At 45.3% G+C, this 22,984-nt stretch overlaps 1 protein-coding gene across 3 annotated transcripts in view; it reads left to right on the top strand.

Annotated features, from left to right (window-relative positions):
- Positions 1–22,984, top strand: part of MTMR4 (myotubularin related protein 4) — a 53,055-nt gene that overhangs the window by 2,757 nt on the left and 27,314 nt on the right. For all 3 annotated transcript variants that reach the window (XM_015413561.1, XM_015413557.1, XM_015413558.1), the window contains exons 2-3: positions 2,275–2,337; positions 4,366–4,429. In XM_015413561.1, coding sequence (XP_015269047.1) covers positions 4,427–4,429 — 3 coding nt within the window. In that variant the 5' untranslated portion in view covers positions 2,275–2,337; positions 4,366–4,426. The remainder of the gene's footprint in view (positions 1–2,274; positions 2,338–4,365; positions 4,430–22,984) is intronic.

The raw sequence follows: 22,984 nt of genomic DNA, 5'->3' as shown, positions 1-22,984 counted from the left end.
AGCATTCACATATTTCTGTTACTCCCCCACCGACTTCTATTTTTTAAATTAGGCACTTAACTGGAGTATGTATATCACATATCGGGCCGCCCTTTTACTGAACCAGTGCCTGCTGATTTGAAGAGGATGCATGTTTTCAAATGCGGTGTATTCCTGAGGCAGAATTGACCCAATATCGCATTTTTTTGTATCTCATGCAATCTAGTTGTAAGCAAGCTTAACCTGGAACCATTTGCTTGCAGGAAGCGGGGCTCGTTTTTCTAGTATTGTTGTGTGAGCAGTATTGAGGTTCGAGGCTTCAGAGCCTCATGTCCCTTAGAAAACAGCTTGGACGTGACATCTTGTCTGCCAACACCAGTTTCCTTAACAAGATTGGCAGTAGGGTGGTACCTCTGCCAATCACTTTTAAACAGAGAACTGCTACCTGTGAGTGTGGACAGCAACCAGCATTTAACAGCCCATTTTATTGCGTATCAAGGATGTTGTCATCCATACTTGCCTGGACACATTTTTAGAAAAGTAGTTAGCATTGTTTATTAGTTTATGCTTGTGGTTGTATACATTTAGTTTGAGTTAGTTAGACTGTTAGAGTGCTGGCTTTTTGCTGTGAATAAATCTTTACTTACTTACACTGTTAGGACAAGCCCTTTACAGGCTTCATGGATCATTGTGATGCAAGCTGGCGTAAGTTAGAATCCGCTTCATCAGATACATGCGTTTAGGATTGACAGATTGCGATCCAGAAATCCTTTCTCTACCTTTTCACATCTGCCTCTGAATTGGGAGATGGGGTTGCTGCAGTTTCTTCTGCCACGATATTCCCCAGCGCTATTCCCCCCCCCCCCCCTTGTATCTAATATATGGCAGATGGGGCATCCTGTTGTACACAGGGTGGGGAGAATGACAGACAAGTGAAACCATGGTTCCTTCATCTTTTGATCCTGTTGCAGTTTTAAAAAGTACAGGAGGAATATCCAGGTTACAATGGGTCTTTGTTGGTGGAATGGTAAAGAATTATAGCTAACCTTATTGTTTGGCAGAGCATCAGGGCATGACTCTGAAGTAGTTGCTCCAACGCCAGTTGGCAAACAGCTGTTGCTTGTGGAGTAATGACCACCCCCAGTCTTTATTCCCTCCTTGGGTCCTGAATTGGTCAGGAGAGAGGCACGCCGGGGCAAGGGGCAGGGGATGTCACTGTACCAAACTGTGATTTGCGCTAACATGGTTTAGAACCTAAGTCATGGTTTGTATTTACAGGCCTAGGACAGCTTCCTGTCCACTTCCGTTTGTTCTCTTAGCACTCAGATTCCCATTTCTGTGCTGCGACAGCTCCCAGAGGCAAAGCAATGACCGTAACTATAGTGCATCTATTCAGATATCACATTACTCCAGAACTAGCCAAACCGTGGTTTGCAAGCTCACTTCAGACTATGGATTCAGTCTTGGTTTCCCTGGTAATCAAAAAACATGGTTCTCTGCATTTGGAAATCCTATCGAACCAAAATTGAGCTTGCTTAACCATGGTTTAGTTTGAAGTCTGTACCGAACCCATGTGCAGGGCGACCCACTGCAAAGAAGAGAACTCCTTTACCTGCCACAGGTAGGGAAGATGTCATTTTAGTGGCAAGTGTAGCTTTTCTCACTGTTGGCGGCTAAGCTGCACCTGCTCAAGTGGCCTCTTCTGAACACCTCCTGGTGGGGGTGGAAAATTCTGTCAAATTGCAGCTGACTCAAGGCAACTCTGTAGGGTTTTCAAGGCAAAGGCCATCCGGAGGTGGTTGCCATTGCCTGCCTCTGTGTAGCAATCCTGGATTTCCTTGGAGGTCTCCCATCCAAGTACCAACCAGGGCTGCTCAGCTGCCAAGATCTGATGAGATTGGGGTAACCTGGGCCATCCAAGTCCAGGTGAACGCCTCTTACAAGGCAGCTTTTCCATCCTGTCCATTGGGTGAGCTGAAGAATAGGAGAGTTCTTCAGGCCTGGCAAGTCTGACATCATTTTGTTATATTTTGTTGTACCTTGGTGTTCGTAAAAGGGGGGAAATGGATGAATATACTCCGAATGATCTGCTTCAATAAGCCATCCGGAGCACAGTACAGTCGGAGCGTGTTGCAATTGCCCAGTACAGTTGGAGTTCGTTGGCATACTGGGCAGAGCTGCTGGGAGATGATAGATTGCTTCTGAGAATGGGCAAAGAGCTTGTTTATTTTTCTGGCCTCCCTAGTGATTTCCATGCAGCTGACTCTTTATTTCCCCTTCTTCTTCTCCCCTCAGGAAAATGCCAGTTTTCAGTAAGATCAGGCACCTTCAAACAGAGAAAGACTGAGATTTCACAAGGTATTTTTTCCCCAATTGTCTATTTCTTCAGAAAGTTTCATTTCACTTCTGCACTTGCCAAACGAAAGTCTATACATCCTTTGAGATCAATCTGGGTGGCACTGTAAATTCACTTTGGTTTGCTTAAAAACATCCATTAGGGAACCCTTGTATACCAGACATTCAGTAGGCAGCTGAAAAGGGGATAATCTTGGAAGACTGCTCTCCTTGTAAATGCACCACAGGGGTAATTCACAAAATCACTGCACAGTGATTTTGCTAATTTCACTAGGGTTACACTAGATTAAATAGAATACACATTTCTGATTCCTGTTTATTATCCTAGCGTTCACACATCAGTGATTCTATGTCGATGATCTTAACATAGTTCTTTGCTGTGAAAACATTAAGGAGCCAACATTGGCAGTGTTTTCTTGGGAACTCTGTTGTGTATACCGTTGTGCTAAGCTTCAAGGCATTTAGGAGTAGAAATATACATTAAAGGACCCATGTATTATAAAAAGAGGAAACTAAAACACAAATGCAAACAAAATAATCTTCCGGTCCCCCCGTGCATGTATCATAAACTTATCATAAATGAAATCTGTGTATTCAGAGAAAGTGATGATACAAGATAGTATGACAGATGGGCCAAGTCTGCCTCCCTGTGGTTGACTCATGAAGGGGGTTGCCCTCCTTCCTTCCTTTTCTAGCACTTCTTGCTTATCTTTTAAGGCACAGAATTTGATCTTGCAAGAGAACAGGTGGGTTGGCATAGAAATTAGTTCTTCTAGAACAGGGGTATTAAACATAAGACCAGGGGGCCGGAACCGGCCCGTCCAGGGCTCTTATGCAGCCCGTGAGCAGCTAGTGCGTGGGAGGGAACAGGAGACTGCTGGGGGGAGGGGGAGTGGGCAGAGCCACTCAGATTGTGGCTTCAGCATGGCGGAACAACCTCACCTGTAGCAGTCAAGCAGTGTGGGAGGGTCTGCCCAGTGCTGCTCTGCTGGCTTTCCAGTCTGCCCAAATGGGTTTTCCTTTGCACCCCCCTCCCAGCCCATGGGGCACTGCAGTGAGTAACTTTCCAGCTGCTGTTCTTTATGCAGTTTATATCTCTGGTTCCTAGCATTACATTACATTTTATGGCACACATGGCCTTGGCCCGGCCTGACAAAGTGACATTTATGTCAGATCTGGCCCTCATAACAGATGAGTTTGACACCTCTGTCCTAGAATGTTCCCTGCTGCCCCTTTGCTGAACTACTTGAGTGACAGAAGTAAAATGCCCCTCCTTGCAGACGAAATGCACCAGATCTGTCCATTGTTCATTCATCAGTAGCAGCCTGGATGGCAGAGCCTAGGAGTGGTCAGGGGCAAGCATGGGTCTCTTCTGCCCTGTGCTTCAGAGCTCATCGGCTAGCTCACTTCAGAGGACAGAGGAGGAAGCCAGGTTGGGGGAGCCGAGAATAGTCTGTTACAAGGCTTTGTGTCTCTTGGTCAAAGTGGAATGTGATTAAAAGACCAAAACAATGAACTGGCTGTATGCAAGAGGTTTAGAGTCTGACTTTCTATAGCGAACAGGGAATTTTCCTTTTTGGGGAGAGACAGACACAGTCAAATAGTGACTGTTGTAAAGAGGAAGGTGTGGTGGTGGGTAACTTCTGTTCTAGCCCCTGATACTGCTTCCTCTTCCTGGATCAGCAATTTTCCTTTAGTTTCCAGGAGGAGATTAGTTCTTCGAGCACACCCAGAACAGGTATAACTGCTAGTGTTTTGTTTGCTCACCTTTGGGGGGGGGGAAGAGGGCCTTGACCATTTTTTCTTCCACCCCATCCCTAGTTAAACTTGTTCTTTCATTCTGGATCAGATGTAACCTAATACCTTTTCTATCTCATGATTTAGCACCTTGAGCCTGAGTTAGTGTAGCGTGTATAAGACTCCTTGTAGAACGCCTTGTTTGGGAGCACACGAGTTACTTCACTGAAACTAGAGTTGCTTCTCAATGAGTGCATCCAGTTCCTACACTGGCTTTGTTGACTTTTCCCGTAGGTGGATCTTTTCAAGCACCTCCAGAAAGAGAACCGACGGGGTTGGCATCTAGAGAACTGCAATGGTGAGTGTGTTTTTCTGTCTTGCCTTCAGCTTAACTCTGTATTTTCTCTGCACTCGGCTACAGTGACTGCTGATGTCTGGTTCCATGCCCACATGATTGGTTGGTTTCTGAAGGATGGGAATGCTGAGTGCTGGACAGACTGGCTTGATCTGAGCTTGCAGACTCGATTGAACTGTCACGGTTCTCTTTGTGCAGCAGGGTTTTCCTAGCTTGCTTACTGTTTATTGTCAGCTGGTGTGATTTTGCTTAGTTTAGGAAACAATTAAAACAGAATCAATAAAGCAGATAAAGATCAGCAGCAAAATACGAGCCGCAGCAGAACAAAACCCAAAGGAGAATTAAAAACAACCATAAACCAGTGAAAAAAATTAACAGGACGTTTAAAAAAGTTTAAGAGATAAAAGCATCTAAAGCCTTTTGAGGTTTTTTAAAAAAAGATGAGGCTAACTTCTGGAAGGCCAAATGTGAGGGGGAAGGTAAACTTCCTCCTGGGGTCAGGGAATTCCTCAGACTTGGGGCTCTGCTCGCTAGCATGTTTTGAAACTTTTGGCCTCTTTTCAAGAGCTGTCTTGCATAGAGCGTGTTACAGTCATCAAAGCGGGATATTATTAAGGCATGTGTAATTGAGGCCTGATTGCCACTCCCAAGAACAGTTCCAGTTGGTGAGCCCTCCTAAACTCTTAGAAGCAGAGATGGGTCTAAGATCACTTGTATGTTCCTTCAGGAATGGTACAACTCATCTAAACTATATTGTAACCCTAATTACAGGACAGCCTTACTTCAAATTTCAGGTTGTTCACACCTGTCCCTTCACTATCTGCAGATGCCAGTTAAGGATTACTCTTTTGTTCCTAGAATTTGATGGAAAGGAGGGAGGGTTGTGTGTTGTCCCCAGATTGGTGGTGCTGTACTCCAGATCTGTAGGTGACCTCTAACCAGCATCTCCCGGTAGATGTTAACTAGCATGGGAGACAAGATGGAACCCCAGGGGCGAAGGGGCACAGCAGCAGTTTCCAAGCACCACTGTCTGAGACCTGTCTTTAAAGAAGGAGCAAAGCCACTGCAAAACAGTACCTTCCCCCTCATTCCAGGCAGACTATAAGGACAGTATGGTTGATGGTATTAAAAACCAGAAAGGAACTAAAACTGACATACTCCTTCTGACAATAGTCCAAAGTAAGTCATCAATTCAGGTAACTAGGCAGTAGGGACTGGCACAAACCAGATTTTTGCAGTTCGGTTCATGGCCAAACCACAAACTGGACCGAGAACTGATACAAACTGAGAGGTTGGATTGCAAACTGAAACGGTTTGTAGCAGTTTGTGATCCCTGCTTTCTGCTCCGTGCTGCTTTTCCCTGGGAGCAGAAAGCAGGGATTTAAGTGGCTTAGAGCCGTTTAAAGCCCACTTTCTGCTCCCTGTGAAAAACAGCTGAGTGGCGGGGAGCAAAAAGCAGGGGTTTAAATGGCTCAGAGCCATTTAAACCCCTGCTTTCTGCTCTTCACGCACCGCCACGAACTGCCTTAAAATTTGTGGAGGTTTGTGGCAGTTCTTCTGTTTGTGAACTTTTGTTCACAAACCATGAACTGCCCCAAATTTGTCACTTATATTCGTGAGCTGGTTCATGTCCATCCCTACGAGGCAGTTTCTCTCTGTAACCACACTGGAAACCCAGTTGAAAAGACTGAAAGTAATGTATATCCTTGGAGAAACTCCTGGAGTTGACCTGCCTGTGGGTGGGACTCTGCTTCCATCATTGCAGTTATAAGCACTTTACAATCATAAATATTATTGCTCCATTCTTAAATAGCCCACTGGAAAAAAGATGTTGAGGCTGCTGTACTGCTCTGATAGAGAATAACTTGATTCATACATCACAAGCCAGCTGATGGGCATGAAACTAGTTCTTTGTCACACTCATATGCTTCCTCCGTCTTCCCCTTGAGAATCTCACATGGCGATTGAAGACAGAAGTCTTCAGCTAACACCAGTTGGTTGTGATATCTGTATATGAGGGCCTACACTAACTGATGCTTCTTTCCATCTCAGTAAATTGGATTCTTAAGCGCTTAGGGAGGAGGGAAAGTACAACAATTAACTGGGTTTGCCTCATTATGACATTTGATCATGAAGCCTACTGAATTGAGCTACTCTGTTGCTGTCCTACTTAAGATCAGAGGCAGGAGGAGAAAAAAAATCCATGCTATTTCTCTACAAGGTCAAGGTAGATGTCCTTGAGCTGTACAGCTGGTTGCTCTGACTTCTTGTAGTTTTACTTTCACTGGCAATGATATTCTAATACAGATTTTGTGTTTGGTTGCTGTTGTCACTTGCTAAGGCTCTTGGTGTTTGCTGCATGCATGTTTTAAGTTTCCTTTTTTTCTAGGTGAATGTAGACATGTTATTGATGAATGATAAGAGTATTTTAAGAAGTGTTGGGTTTAGCTGGCCATTTGGTACAGCATCTTGTGAAACTGCCCTGAATATTTTTGACTGTGGAAATGTGCATGTTTAACAGCAGTTGAAGTGTACAACAAATGTGAGGAAAGATGTTTGGATGCTAACGGTCGAAATCTTTAATGCATGTTAATTTGTTGACAGTTTTTGCTGACCACACATTCTAGGAGCTTTCAGCATTAGGTTTGGGAGATTTGTTTGATACATGTCTTCTTATTCAGGATGCTAGGAGCAACAAACAGGCAAACCATGTATCTTTTCATTATCTCAGTTTTTCAATGTTGGAGAAGCTTCTTTACTTCTTTACTTGGGGGAAGCTCTGTGAACGGTTGCGTGCAAAATCTACTCCAGCCAGAATGGCTGTGCCTGTGCTTTGACTCAGCAGCCATGAGTTCTCATACCTGTTCTTTTTTTAAAGTTGTGCTTCAAGGGAAAATGACAACTGAGATGGTTGTGTGTTGTTTCAAAACATTCCGCCTCTCTGTGTAGCTGTTCCTGAGCATATAAAAACAAGTAAAATCAAGTGCATTAAAGACCCCCCCCCCCATTTATACTCCCCGTTTCTTCCCATTGGGGTCCAGAGTGATTTACATCATTCTTATCTCTTCCATTTTATCCTCACAACAACCCTATGAGGTAGGTTAGATTGAAATTGTAGGACTGGCCCAAGGCAGAGTGGGGATTCAAGCTGGGGTCTCCTAGGTCTTAGTTCAGCATTAACCACTACACCTCACTGGAGAGCCAGTTTTGTTGTAGTGGTTAAGTGCGCGGACTCTAATCTGGGAGAACCGGGTTTGATTCCCCACTCCTCCACTTGCACCTGCTGGATGACCTTGGGCAAGCCATAGTTCTGGCACAGCTGTCCTTGGGAAAGAGCAGTTTCTGTCAGAGCTCTCTCAACCCCACCTACCACACAGGGTGTCTGTTGTGGGGAGGGGAAGGGAAAGGAGTTTGTAAGCCGCTCTGAGACTCCTTTGAGTAGTGAAGTGTGGGGTATAAATCCAATCTCCTCTTCTTCTATCCTCTACACCACAATAAAATCAAAGAGCAGGGTGATAGCAGTGCAAAAGCAGTTTGTTAAAAGCAATATAAAATACATTTAACTAGAGATAAAAGCAGGCTGAACTGAAAACAGCATGATTTCTTTGGGGCTACCAAAAATATATACCGGTGGGGGGAATCGGACTGGGAGAACAAAAATCAACAGAAAGACTGGTTCTTTATGTATCAAACTCAGCAAATGTGGGGCTGGGCCAATATGGGTAGGCAGAGTACCCCGGTCAAGGCATCACCACTGAGAAGGCCGTGTCTCTGACTTTCACTTACCTTGCCTTCACTGGCGAAAGTCTACATAGCAGGAGCTCAGAGACAGTTCTTAGCTCTGCATTAGCATAGTTGGTATTGCATAAACCAGCAAAGGCTCTTTCAGACTTGGGAAGATCTAAATGAGAATAGCATTTTGTGCGATTGACACATACCGAGCTTTTCTAAGGCTGAGATGTGGAGGACCTAAGAATTAATATCTCCTTTTACATTAGCATAGAAGGCACAATTAACTGGCAGAAAGAAATCGCCTTTCGAAAGCCAAATTCCTTCCCAGCTAACAGAAGCTAAGGTCAGATTGGAGAATCTGCTGTCTTGAAGGTTGCTAAGAATTCCTAGTCCGTGGGTGGCAAAAAGCCTTTCAGAAGCTCGCAGGCCTTGAAATGGAAAGGAATGGTATTGATCCTCATTGCAGAAATGTTTTTCTATCTAGTGATGATCATGTCTGCTGAAGACATTTCGGGTGGTGAAATGGATCAATGAAGCAGCAGGAACAGATGGCCAGATACACAGGAGTTTGAAAGGGCCTGGAGGAGGAACTGGCCAAACATGGCCAAATCGGATATTTCGGTGCCAAGTCAAAGTGGTTTATATTAAGGACAAGAAAACATGACTTGCTTGACATTAATGTGCATAACCCAATTAGGAATTGCTGAAGAGGGAACATGGGAAAAGTCCAAGTGCACACACATGCTCAAATCTTTGCACAGTGGACAAAATGAGGCACTTACACTTGCTTTATTGTGCTCATGGTAGATGGGATGGGGAAAGGCTGCAGGATACCGAGGCCCAATACTTCCTCTCTTGTCTGTCTGTCTCTGTTTCCTTCTCCCCCACAACCATCGTGGACCAGAGTCTGGATTCTTAGCTTTGACTGAACACTGGCCACACACTGAGGACTAGAAATTTTTGTATTTCTTGTGTGTGTTTGGAAGTGCCAGTAATAAAGGTGGGCTTGTATGTTCATCAAAGGAAGCCATTTAGAGCTTTTCAAAGGCTTCTCTTTGTGAGGAATCTTTACTTGCTGTCTGTCAGAAATGGAAAGAGGTGAATGTTTCTCCTCACCCCCAACCTGTAACAAAATGTCGCCAGGACGAACCTCCAACTTCTACCTTTGACAGTTACAGACAGGACGTCTAGTTTGTCCCACACTGAGCCAGGTAGAAGAGTCTGGGTTTTGGGGTGGGGGTGGGGGATCTTCTGCCCAGTGAAATCCACACACACGATCCAGCTCTGCATTGACTTAACTGCTTAAGTCTGCCACCTCTGATTCTGGGAATGCATTTACTGTATCACAGAACAGCGTCATCACACCATTGCCTGCCACTACTTCAGCTGTGCAGAGCAGGGCACGATCCACAGACAGCCTCAGAAGCCATTCTGATATCATAATTGAAGAGGCTGGCAAAGGAAGGACAGTTACTTCATGAGCATATTAGATTATGCAGCGCAGCTCCTAGTTCGACATGTTACAAACTGCCTTACTCAATGAAGGCATTTTCTTGCAGGTGTCCTGGGGCAAATCTACATGGATGGACCTTGGGGGCCATACCCAATACCCTTCTGCCTAGTACCCAAGATATTATAAGTCACGCAACCCCGGGTACCTTGTTGTTTCAGGTTTTGGCACTTTCACAGTAAGGGGGCCTGTGGTTATACAGACTCCCCTCTTAGGGAACAATCCCAAGCAGATCTTTCCAGAATCCTACTCAGGTTTAGTCAGTGGACTTTGCTACCAGGAAAGTGTTCTTAGGATGGCACTTTTAGACCCCTTGCTACCAGTGCCCTTTATGTGTGGCACTGGGACACTGCTGACTTCCTGAGCTGTAATAAATGGACAATCTCCTAGGAAAATAACCATCCTTTCAACCATAGATGTAGAGACACTATACTTTAATATTCCCTACAAATATGCCCTTTACTTTATCCTGGAGGCACACTAGCATACCTGGCCACCAGAGATTCACAACCACAGTTATTTCAGAATTGGGCAGAGCTTGTATCTCCAGATTAATGGCATCACAGCATGCCAACAAATTGATGGCTGGCTTGGAACAACCCATACAACTCCTTTCCCCAGCTACCCGTATGCTGATGACATTTTGAATACCCAGACTCATGGGAAGGAATCCCTTGAGTGATTTCGTCAGGCCTTTAATAAATTCTGTCTCACCATCAGCCTGAACTGGAACAAGTCCCTTCAATAGCTTCACTTTCTGAATGCCATTGTGCAGCGGTACGTTGGGCACAGAAGCACTGTCTTACGCCAGAAACCCCACTAGATATCTCCGTGCTTCCAACTACCACCCAGAGGCCCATTACACAACTGTTGTCCACAGCCAGGCTCTGTGATGCAGTTGCATTTGTTCCAGTTCCTTGAGCAGGGACTCACACCTCAGGCATACACTGAAAGAACAGGCTGTCGAGTCCAGACTGGTGACCAGAATACGACAGGATAGGTCCACGAGAGAAACTGAGAGCTTTATTAGTTGTCACCTACTGCTCCCAGCTAAAACCACCTGATCAAAGATTTGCAGCCCACTCTGAACAGCAAAGCGTCTCTCTCAGTGCTCAGGTGATAAAACGTTTTCTTCCTTAGATGCAGCTGGTTGATCTAAAACAGTTACTCACTAACAACATCAGGGCACCTAGCAGAGAAACAGACCCAGGAGCTAGACCCTGCAACAAGCCCAGGTGCCAGCTCTGCCCCCATTTCTACTCACAGCAGTATTACAGGGCCTAATAATGTTATCCATATCATCAGGAGCTCATCTTCCAGTGTGATCTGTCCTTCATCTGTCAACACCGCCCTTCTGCTGTCTATGTAGGATAACCAGTTTGCTGTGCAAAAGAATAAATGGGCACACATCTGACATTAAAACATGGCACATTCAGAAATGACAGAGAACTTCTAGACAGTCTTCTAGGACATTCAGCTGCTGACCTCATAGTCACCCTTCTTCAACTAGGGCACTTTAAAGGAAGTCTTTGAAATAGCTGAATTAGAGTTTATCAGGAAACTCGACGCTATCCAGTTAGGGCCCAGCTAGGATTGTGGGTTCCTCTCACACCATGGGTGTTGAATTAGCTTTTGCTTAGTCCAGTGAGATGATCCTAGCACCTTTTGCTGCCACTGTGGAAGGTCACTGTATTTACCTTGTGTACAGTTAAGCCTTGCGTAGAAATGTCAGACACTGGACCGTGTGCATTTCAGCACTCTTTACCTCACTGTCTCCTATGGATTTCCCACCATGCCTCTGTATAAGTCTCGGCAGTGGACGTGTTTCATGCATATAATAAAGTGGACCCTCATTATTATAATCCAAATCTGTTGGCCTTTAAGGTGTTTACAAGACTCCTGAGAGCCAGCTGTGGTGTAGTGGTTAAGAGTGGCGGACTCTAATCTGGAGAACCGGGTTTGATTCCCCACTCCTCCACATGCAGCCCGCTAGGTGTCTGTTGTGGAAAGAGGAGGGGAAGGTGATTGTAAGCCACTCCAAGACTCCTTTGGGTAGTAAAGATCGGGGTATAAAACCTTTTGATTTGCTATAACAGAGGGATGCAGCTCCCCCTCTGGAATTTGCGATTGCATCATAACTGCCGTTTGGCCTAGTGGTTTGAGGGGTGCATGGGGTAGCATGGGAAATGTTATGCCAATAAAAGTTATTGGAATTGGCATGGGAAATCCTTGCTTTTTGGTCTTTAAATGATACATGGGTCTTTCATCTGCTCCTGAGGGCATGTGCAAGCTACCGATTGGAACTGGCTGTGAATTGCTGTTAGAGACACATCTGTGAACGTGGAAGGGAGTCTCATGCAAACGGCCAGGCTGTGCCCATATATTTGTTGCAAGTGTTGTGCGATTGCGTGGGCAGCATGGTACAGGAACAATCCCAGGCAGCTGCTTGTTGAAGCCCATGGCGACTTGGTGCTGGTGCCTAGAAACTGGAGGGTCTCCCCGCTCCCCAGTCTGTGTCAGCTCTTTAACTTTGCCTGAAAAATCTTCATTATTGATACGTAATATTATTATTTTTAAATATACACATTAATGCTTGATATTTGTAAAAAGACAATTGGGATATATTATCAGAAACAGAGCAGAGCAATAAACCACATCAAATTATCACCCAGCAAGGATTCCAGAAAAAATCAGAATCTTCCTTTATTTTGTCATAGAACATTTATTGTTCTGTGAGTTGATGTGAACTGCCCTGAGCCTGCTTATGGTGTAGGGCGGGGTAAAAATTTCAACATAAATAAATAAATAAAAATAAAAGACTTAAACTACTTAATAAAAGCATGACCTCCTTCCCAGGTACCAATACAAATTGTTCGCATTTCATAATTTTTTTAAAAAAATGTGTTTTAAACATATGTGCCTACATGCTTAACAATGTGGGTTGTTTCCCTATATTACTCTTCAACGGCCATCTAAATTGGGCGGATTGGCTATTCCACACTTAAAAAAGTATTATGAAGCAGCCATACTTACAAACATAGTCCGGATACATACATCTGATCCAAAACCGGAATGGACTAATATTGAAGAATTCTATGTTGATTCCACAAATTACGTTTCAGCTTTGTGGCAAAAGACCTCTGAACGCCCCAAACTTATTTTGGAACACAAATTAACACAAGCTTTATTTGGAGTGTGGAATGTCAAACGTTCAATATTAACGTCCAAAATATCTATGGCGTCAACATTCCTGGAACAATCATGGTTCCCCCCAGCTAGAGAAGCCAATACTTACCAAATATGGAAAGCAGCGAAAATCACCACGCTACACGACCTTGTTCATAAACAACATTTGAAAGAAAAAGAAAAATTAGACATTTTAGCTCAAGCAACACTTCCATGGTACGAATATATACAAATTGTACACCTTTTTAACACCCCAGAAATACAAGAAGCCTGCCATAGACCTTATACGCCCTTTGAAAGAATTTTGCTTACACCTACTAATAAAGGCAAAGGCATAATATCCAAAATATATAAGATATTGATAGACCCTGGTCCCAAAACACTACCATCATATGTAAAAGCTTGGGAAAATGATCTAGCCAAACAATTACCTGAATCTTTTTGGGAATCTACATGGAACTCTTACGCATCAAAATCAAAGGCTATAAACATCCGACAACAAACCTTTAAACTAATAACAAGGTGGTATATTACGCCTTTAAAACTACATAAAATCAATAAAATACATCCACCGCTTTGTTGGAGAGAATGTGGTAGTATAGGTTCATACTATCATTGTTGGTGGAACTGTGAGAAGGTATCGGAATTTTGGAATAAAGTCAAGACTCATATTGAAAATTTAACTACTTACAACATCCCGAAAAATCCAGAGATTTTACTATTGAACTGTTGGAAGGATATTTCCATTCCAACTTATTCTAAAGAGTTGATTACTATACTAATTGCCGCAGCTCAAACAACAATAGCGCAAACCTGGAAAAGTACTAAACAAATACCGATAAGATTATGGTATTCGAAAATATGGGAACATTTTTTAATGGATAAAATATCGGAAAGACTCTCTGGTTCGGAAAACTATACTAAATCTTTGGATTTTTATGGCAGATGGCGCCCTATTTTGGATAATTTGGAATTTATATTAGAGAATATCAAAACAGCACAAAAATCACAATATTATGCTTTTATACAGAAAGAATGGGCACTATAAGATATATTGTAAAGGTAAACTTGGAAATACTATGTTATGCTAAGCAATAAGTAAAAAAGTTATAACGATTTGGAACGTTGAAGTTAATTGAATATGGAATATGTAACAGTTTAAGTTTGTATGTTAAATGTTGTTCTTGTTGTGTATTAATGTTAAAATTGAATAAAATTTATTTAAAAAAAAAAAAAAAAAAAAAACAATGTGGGTTGTTTCCATAAAGACAATCAGATTAAATAGTGTTTAAATGGGTCTGTAGCATAGGGATTTCTGTTGGAAGCTATGGCGAGGCTCTACAAATCCCAGCCGCCACGGTGTCTAGAAATTTCATTTTGGCGCCTAGCATTTCCAGCGATGATTTTATTGCAGCGTCTCTTTGCAGCCCTTTGTAGAATTACAAAGCACATTTTGCATCAAAGTACATTCCACATCAGAGTATGTTTTTGTATGATGTAAAAATGCATGTGCAAGAAGTGCTGGTTATTCCTCGTTCATATGTTAACTTCATTCTGTGATGACAGTTCATTTCTTAACCAGTTGCTTTCTCAGCTGGCTACAATATTCGATTAAATGGAGCTTTTCAAGCAAATTATGAGAAATTGGTGACTTGTTAGAATTGGACATCAGCTTTTTTCTGTGGTGGTAACAACCGGGCTTACCCCATATTTAGAATGATGAAAAGGGGAGGGGGACAACTCAACCCAATAAAGTTGAATCAAGAACCTAGAAGGTTAGTTAGAAAACAAGTACAGTGCCAGTAGTTAAGAACATGAATGTAAACTAATTATAAGAAAAAAATACATGTAGTTATTACAGAAATATTTAGTTGGGCCCTTGTTTTGAAACGTTTCTGTAATACATGTATTTTTCTTATAATTAGTTTACATTCCCGTTCTTAACTATTTACCCCATATTCATCCATTACAACCCTTTAGTCAGAGTTTTATTTTATTTTATTTTTGCCATCAAGTCGCAACTGACTTTAGGTACCCCATTGTGTTTTCAAGGCAAGAGACGGTCAGAGGTGGTTTGCCCTTGACTGCCTCTGCATAGGTACCCTGGTACCCCTTGGTGGTCTCCCATCCAAATACTAACCAGGGCTGACCCCGCTTAGCTTCCGAGATCTGATGAGATTGAGCTATTCTGGGTTATCCAGCTCAGGGCTTAATAAAATTATAAGGAACTGTAAAGAATTTCAAATTAGCCTTTGTGGCATCAATAATTCAAAAATCCCGAAGTCTGAAAAATGAGTCTAGTTTCTAAGTTTTGGGGCTGACCCCTAAAGCCAAAGGAAAATTGTGAGTTCCTACATTATAAAATTTGTTTCCGTGGTATGGGAACTAGCCAATACATATCAGAAGCACCGTGAGACCTTTCCAGTTTGGACACGGTTTAGCTAGAGTTACATTTAATTAGGCAGGTTTTATTTTACCTGTTTTTTTAATTCAGCTATTTTTTAACGTGCACGTAGCCCACTTGAGTATTAGGGATGGGGTGGGTCGTAAGTTCCGGGGGAAAGATGATTGTAGCACATGGGCTGCCAGAAGCATGATGCTGGGACTCCCTAGCAAAGCACAGTCAGATGACGACAGAGGGTCAATACCCTCTCCCAAAGCAGTTTCAATTGATCCGGAAATCAGGATGCCCACCTTGTGGTGGAGATCAGTGCCCCCTTCTCTGACCAAAATAAAGCATTTTGCTCTGTGCCCTTTCTCTCTCTTCTGATTTGTTTGCCCCCAAGCATATGGTGGGAAACGTTCCAGGCTAAATCCTCTCCCTCTTGCCAGCGCAGCCATTCTCTTAGCTCGGGTGAGTCCATTTACGAGACATCCAAGGACCTCCCTTCTAGTACACTGGACGCAGTACCCTTTGGAGAAGCTTCTCTGGCTGGCTTGGATGGCGTAGCGCAAGACCGGCCTCGGAAAGCCAGCCGAGGTCTTAACAACGTTTCTTTCTAGTGTAACTGCGGCCAAAGTTCATTGTGTCCTGTCAGGGTGGGCGGGTGGCGGTTCTGAGATGTCAGCCGTCTATTCTTTGGCTCCCGGCCAGAAGAGATTGCGGCCCGGTAGTCGTGCAGCAGAGCTGGCAGAGTCGCCGTGTCCCTTTCGCGTCTCACGCAGCAAGATCTGTGCAGACCGTGAGTCCCGAGCTGAATCCCGGCCAGGTCTTCTTGCACAAAAGCCCAGCATCCGGCCCCTGCTATTGTTCCCTCGCATTCCTGCACATGCCCTCCCGGACACCACCTCGGGCACAGGCAGAGCAGCGGCCTCTGAGGCAGACTCCATTTCTGAGCAGGCTCCCTGTCGTAGCCACAATGCAGAAGAGAAATGCGGACTCAGAAAGCCGTGAATCTTCCTAGCGGACTGAGCCGGAGACTCCATTTTCTGTGCCGGCTGCTGGGGAGTCCCTGGCATGGCAGAGCCTTGTCTGGCTTCCATCGGAAGGAGGTGGAGTCTCTCCCTCCTCCCCCCCTCCCCTCCCCTCCATTGTCGGCAGCCGCCGAAGCAGCCGGCGCACCTGCTTCTGTCTCTGCAACGGAGATGCTCTAGCTCTCTTCTGGAGGTTGCGCTTCCAGGCATCCGTCCGCGTGCGAGTCCTTTGCGCTGAGAGGGGCAGAAGAAAGCGATGCCACTCATGCGCCCCTGGCCACGCCATCCCCTCTGGAAGCAGCTATGACTCTGCCGGGCCGAGTCTCCTGTTCCATGCTCAACTGCTTTGTAAGTGGTCTCTCTCTTCCTCGCCCCCCCCCACGCACCCCGCCCCTTTCCTTCTCTGTGCTGTCTGCTTGCCTGCAAGGGCTGCCTGTAAGTCTGCGTATCCCTCCATGTCTGGAGATGGGTGGGGGGAGGAGAGGGCAGAGAGGCTGGAAGCTGAGCATCCACTGAATTTGCCCGCCTGGAGGCACCTGGCCTTTTTGTGCCGCTGCCTTCCTCAGCCTTGTGTCGGGGAGTGGTCCTCCTCCCCCCCTCCCCCTTTGATCTCACTCGCTTCCTGCAGGCGCTGTAGGGTCAATCCCTTCTTGGGGGTTAGAGGTCACAATACCGGTGACTGCAAAATAGTTGCACGGGGCCCCACTGTGCAAAACCTAACAGGCAAGGTAGTCAGGAGATCAGTTCCCTGCCCAGGGGTGGATCACGGGACCCAGCGCAGTGGCCTTGGCCTGCCGAGGACAAATTCCTCATCCGTCTTGTCAGTGCCAGTCTCTGTTTCTGACGTCCCTGGGGTTTTGCTTTGTGCTTCCTTCCTTGGATTGGGGCCACGGGGCAGTCTGAGAAGGGGCTCCAGGCTCGGTCATTGCGTTTGCTGATAACATTGCTGAAACCAGGAAGGGCAAGCATTGATTCTTGCTTGGTTGAGGGGTGTCCTCCAGCTGGGTGTCAATGGGGAAAGCGCCTTGCTCTGTGCCTGTAGTGAGCTAACCTCCTTTAAGGTTGATCCCTCCCCCTCCGCCCTGCCCATGGTCGGCTGCAACGGGCTGCAGTCCTGTGTGCAGTTTACTTAGCACAGAGCACACTGGCCTCTGCCCTCCCAGTGGCCAAGCTGCAGGGACAGCGTTGACCGGGCTGCAGGGTAGGTATAGCTTAGGCTTGCTGCTTCTGAAAGGAAAAGGGACTCTGGTGGAAAGTCATCTAGTCACTGAGCCAACCTCACAGGTAGATAGAGAAGTGTGCGCATGTGTGTTTGTGTGCATCAGAGGGCCTGTTAGCCATTGCAGTGCTCTGTGTTACAAATTAAGAGGGCAAGGCATTTTGACAAGTTGTTAGCTGTGCCTGTGAAGCTATCAAGCGAAACCCTTGATCCATCTATGCAAGGTGGGGGCTCCACCACTAAGTCATGGCCCCTTTCTTGAACTGGCTTGTGCTCCATTAACAGACATATAAAAGGTAAAGCCAGTCAAATCCGACTCTAGGGTTGCGGTGCTCATCTCCGTTTCAAAGTCGAAGAGCCAGCACTGTCCGAAGACGTTTCTGTGGTCATGTGGCCGGCATGTCTAAACACCAAGGCGCACGGAACGCTGATACCTTCCCACCAAAGTGGTACCTATTTAAAGGTAAAGGTAAAGGTTCCCTTGCTCGAAAGCCAGTCAAATCCGACTCTAGGGTTGCGGTGCTCATCTCCGTTTCAAAGCCGAAGAGCCAGCGCTGTCCGAAAACGTTTCCGTGGTCATGTGGCCGGCATGACTAAACACCAAGGCGCACGGAACGCTGGTACCTATTTATCTACTTGCAATTTCTTGCTTTCGAACTGCTAGGTTGGCAGGAAACAGACATATACAGAAACCCAAACTTCAGGGACAGCTGAACACATGAGCTGCCTTATACTGAATCAGACCCTCAGCCCATCAAAGTCAGTATTGTCTACTCAGATTGATGGTGGCGCTTCTGGGGCCGAGGCAGAGGCCTTTCATGTTACCTAACCTACCACCTGATCCGTATCTGGAGAGGCTGAAGATTTGAACCTGGGAACGTCTGCATACGAAGTGGAGGTCCTACCACTGAGCCATGGCCCTTCCCCTCATGGGGGGATAGTTGGGGGGATAGAAAGGGTCGGCCGAATTTCTGTGTGCCTCTTTGTATGGTCGCTGCTGCTGCTGCTTTTTGTTTTTTGCTGCCCACCAATGCATGTTGTGCTTCACAGAGGAACATGAGGGTTGTTGGGGGTTTTTTAAAAAAATGACCCTGCTCCAAGAATCTTGCTGTCTAAATTTTGACCGAGGGGACAGACAGAGGTACAAATACTGGGGAAAGAAAGTAAGCAGGGGTCGTTTCATAGAAGAAGAGCTAGGGGAACTCATTAGCATAACTCATTAGCATATGCCACACCCCCTGACATCAGGGGCCCGGCGGTGGACCTGCAAGGCCGGCGGGAGTGCGAGGAAGCCCCGCGAAGGCCCTCCCTGGCCCCAGGCAGGCAGGGGTGGGGAGAGGTGGGGAGGAAGCAACTTACCCTCCCTCTTCTCCTGCCTCCTCCTGGCTGAATGAGGGCTGGAAGCGGGGCGGCCGGAAGCAGGGGGCGGGGCTTCGTCATGTGCCCCGCCCCCTGCACCTCACCCGGGGGAACTGCGATCCCCCGTGATCCCCCCTGAAATGACCTCTGAAAGTAAGGGGTATGTACTGAGGTAATGCCCCCCTGACCTGGGTGGCCCAGTCTAGCCCAGCCTCATCAGATCTCGGAAGCTATTCAGGTTCTGCCCCGATTAGTGCTCGGATGGGAGACCCTCAAGGAAGTCCCGGGTTGCTCCACAGAGGCACACAGTGGCAAACCAGCTCTGTTCGTCTCTTGCCTTGAAAGCCCTGCGGAGGTCCCCATCAGTCAGCTGCCACTTGATGTCGCTTTCCACCACCATACTCCGGTAATGAGAAGGGAGGCATGTTCTAGGGAAGGGAAGAGAGAGAGAGAAGAAGGACCACGTGGATAGATTTTGGCAAGCAGTTTGACCTGTGACGGGGAGTGCCCCATGTCCCGAGGATTGTATATGCAGATAGTAAACTAACCCTGTTGGCAGGGAGGGGCATGTGTGTAGGTCTGGCCAAAGTTAATGGTAGGGAAGGTATGAGGAAGTTGCTAACATTGCCATCCAGTGTTGAGGACCAGGCCTCTTTGCCTTCACTGGCCTGGATATCAAGTAGTTTATATCGCATACTTTGAACAGATCTCATGGAGGGGCTGTGGCTTAGTGGTAGAGAAAGTGCTTGCCATGCAGAAGGTTCTAGGTTCCGTCCCCGTCCCCCCCAAATCCTCAGAGAATAGGTGATGTGAAAGACCTCTGCCTGAGACCCGGGAGAGCCACTACCAGTCAGAGTTGAGAATACCTACCTTGATGGACCAGCAGTCTGAATCAGTATAAGGCAGCTTTGTGTGTCCATGAGTATCTCTTACTGAAAGCTTTGCTGTTCGATGTTTTGTACTGGTGAGGTAATTTCTAATAATTAAAAGGTCTGTCACACACTCATTTAGGATCACCCAAAATCTCAAAAGCCAGCATACAGAACTCTCCAGAACTTTTCATCAGTCTGGATGTTAAGAAACGAAATGGGTATAGTGGGGAGGAAAGAAGATTTTCAACCTTCATTTTAAGGACTCTTGACTGCATCCCGTAGGGAATGCCAGGGAGATTTGAACAGATAGTGCTGGTTTGAGCTGGTATTCAGTTACATATTTGGTCTTTCAGGAAGAAGGATGGGGAAATGGCAGCCTCAGACTGAAAATATGAAATCCAGTAATGGATGAAATGTGTCTGTACAACCAAATAGAACACACATGTTTTCAGATCGCCCGTCACAAAGATACTTGCCCTGGGACCAATTTTCAGCATTCCGTTGAATTATAGACAAGCTGAATTCCTCCAGACTTTGCTACCTGTCATGAGACTTTGCAGTTTCAGCTCAGTTGATTCCCACCCCCAAGATTCTGGCTTGCCAGGTTTCCTGAGCGCCTGGCTTGACGTAACACTCATATATTGAAAATGCACTGTGCATGCATAATAGAAAACAGTAGTCCCATATCTACCAGCCGCTGTGCTGTTAAGAGTTTAGGTGCCACCATCTTGAATATGAATATGGTGTAATCTTGTACGTATGCAGGTGGCTCATGAATGCAGGGTTTCCATACATGTGCAAGAAGTGTTTTATGGTCATTTGTGGGGGGAACAGTTGGGACTGAGAGTTGTTTGAGGTTGTGTTCAAGTCTTGGAAAAGCTGCAGAAGGTGTTACCTGAGCACTGCCAACAAAATAGTGCAGTCTTAGCCCATCCCTTAACATAGACACAAAGTTCTTGCTGAGAGCCGTTACAAGTTTTTGTTTTTCCTTCAAGGTTGCAAAAGTGGGCTATTCTCCAGGTGTCTGCATTTAGAAGCTAGTGTTTTTTGGTGTGTTTTTTTAAAACTATGACTGCTGGATATTGTGTTGCAGTTGCCTAGTGGGTACCAGTCTCCCAGAAAATGTTATAAGGGGACCTCCCTTTTCCTACAAGCTTTTTCTCCCTATTTCTTGTCTCATCCTGTTAAATGCCTCTCCACCTCTCCCATGGGAAATAGAAATCAAAGTGTTTAATAAAAGGTGAAACTGCTCGCACCGTGAAGTTCCAAAGTGAGCAGAAATCCAATTTGATATATTTAGAAGTGACTAGTCAATGTGGATGTTTCAGTGCTGAATTTCCAGTTAAGGGTGATGTCATTTTTCAAGAGAAGAAAAGGGTTTCTTTTTTTAAAAAAAATGCAAACTAGAAATTCTGATCTTTATCTGTGTCTGAAAGTGACCCACAATGATTGTTGGATCCAGAATACATAAAGCCATGCTTCTAACAGGATCTGAGGTAGGGACAGCCAAAATCAGTTTCTCCAAGGCTTAAAAGGGACCTATGAAGCTGCCTTATACTGACTCAGACTCTTAATGCATCTAGCTCAGTCCTGTCTCCTCTGAGGTGGAAGTCACTCTCCAGGATCTCAGGCAAAGAAGCTTTTTTCTAACGCCTGCAAACTGTGATCCTTCAACTGGAGATGCCCGGGCACTTCTTACATATAAAGCTGGTGCTGTAGCACTGAGTCATAGCCCTTCACCAAACCTTCCCCAGCTTCTGTTTAATGTGGCTAAAACACTGGGATTCTCCTCCCCAAGCGTTTCTGCTTCAACGAGGCTGACAAATAACTGAAGTTCACATCTGTTTTCTGATTATTAATTTTAAAGAAAAGCTTTTGTCATTTTTTAAACAGTAGTTTGGCTGTGTTCTTGAATAACCACTGCTGACAGTTGGGTCACAGATTTAGCAAATAAAGTGAATATGTGAAGCTGCTTTATACCATTCCAGATCATTGGTCTGTCAAGACTGGTACTCTGGACTGGCGGCGGCTGTTTCATACAGAAGGTTTTTCGCAATACTTCTGTCTGAGAAACTTACGATAGATTCTGGGACCATCTGAATGCAAAATGTCCTCTCTGTTTGAACTGAGCTTTTAGTGGTGCAGGGCCTACATTCTTCTCCTCCTCCTTCTTTGTATAGAAGGATTGAAATCCCCAACCATCACAGCAAAACCACTGCGTTTTAAGAGTGGGAAGTATGAATGCACTAGCTGGAACCTGACCTTGATGGCTCAATATAGCCCAGTCTCGTCAGACCTTGGAAGTCAAGCAGGGTCATCCCTGTGTTTGGATGAGAGACCACCAAGGAAATCCATGGCTGCTACGCAGAGGCAGGCAATGGCAAACCGCCTCTGAGCATCTCTTGCCTTGAAAACACTCTGGAGTTGTCGTGTTGGTTGCAACTTGATGGCAAAAAAAAAAAAAAGGCACCTTGCATGGTTTCTCAGAAGTTCTGTCTTCTAGGGAGGAAGTCTGAGTGTCCTTACGTTTTCTTCAGATTCTCCTCGTGCTTTACCAAGTTAAGATAAATAACATCCTGGGGACTTAGGTTCCATTGGGTAGCCATGTTAATCTGTAGTCGTAAAACAAATTTTCCAGGGTATAAGCTTCCATGAGTCAAAGCTCACTTCATCAGATCATGGTGAGAAGCTGCGTATGGATAACAATGAAACGAGATGGAAAGGAAAAACAGCCCCAATCTTTGCTTGATGTCCTTGCAAGGGAGTGAAAGTGGACTTCTAGGGCTGTGTGAAGTAGCAGATGGAGAAGTGAATGGGACCATGTTGGAGGTTATAGCCAGGTTAAAAATGCAGACTAAAACCCATATCCCCTCCCCCAAGACTGGATGAAATATCTCAGTCACCTGCTGGTCCCTTAAAAGGAATGCATGCTGCTTTCCTAGGAATTTGAAACATTTCCCCCCACCCTGCTAACTTCCTGAGTAAATCCCAAAGCCAACAGGCTTATGCATCCTCCTAGGCTATGAAAAGGGTAGAGGAGAAGTTACAATGGGAAGCCCCATCTTAAGGAGAAAGCTGTGTGATGGCTTCCCGGCCATGTTAAGAGGTGCCCAAGATTATATCTTATTTTGTGCTTTATCTAATAGATATTTTAGATTATACTTGCCGGTCCTTTGGAATGTTTTGATTAAAAATACTTCGGGTGGGAAATGTGTTTTGGGGTTTTTTTTAAGTACAGTGGAATTTTCCCTTTTGGTGAGAGCTTA

The sequence above is a fragment of the Gekko japonicus genome, unplaced genomic scaffold (assembly GCF_001447785.1).
Source record: "Gekko japonicus isolate JY-2015 unplaced genomic scaffold, Gekko_japonicus_V1.1 scaffold250, whole genome shotgun sequence".
Lineage (NCBI taxonomy): Eukaryota > Metazoa > Chordata > Lepidosauria > Squamata > Gekkonidae > Gekko > Gekko japonicus.
This window is presented reverse-complemented; position numbering and strand designations above follow the sequence as displayed.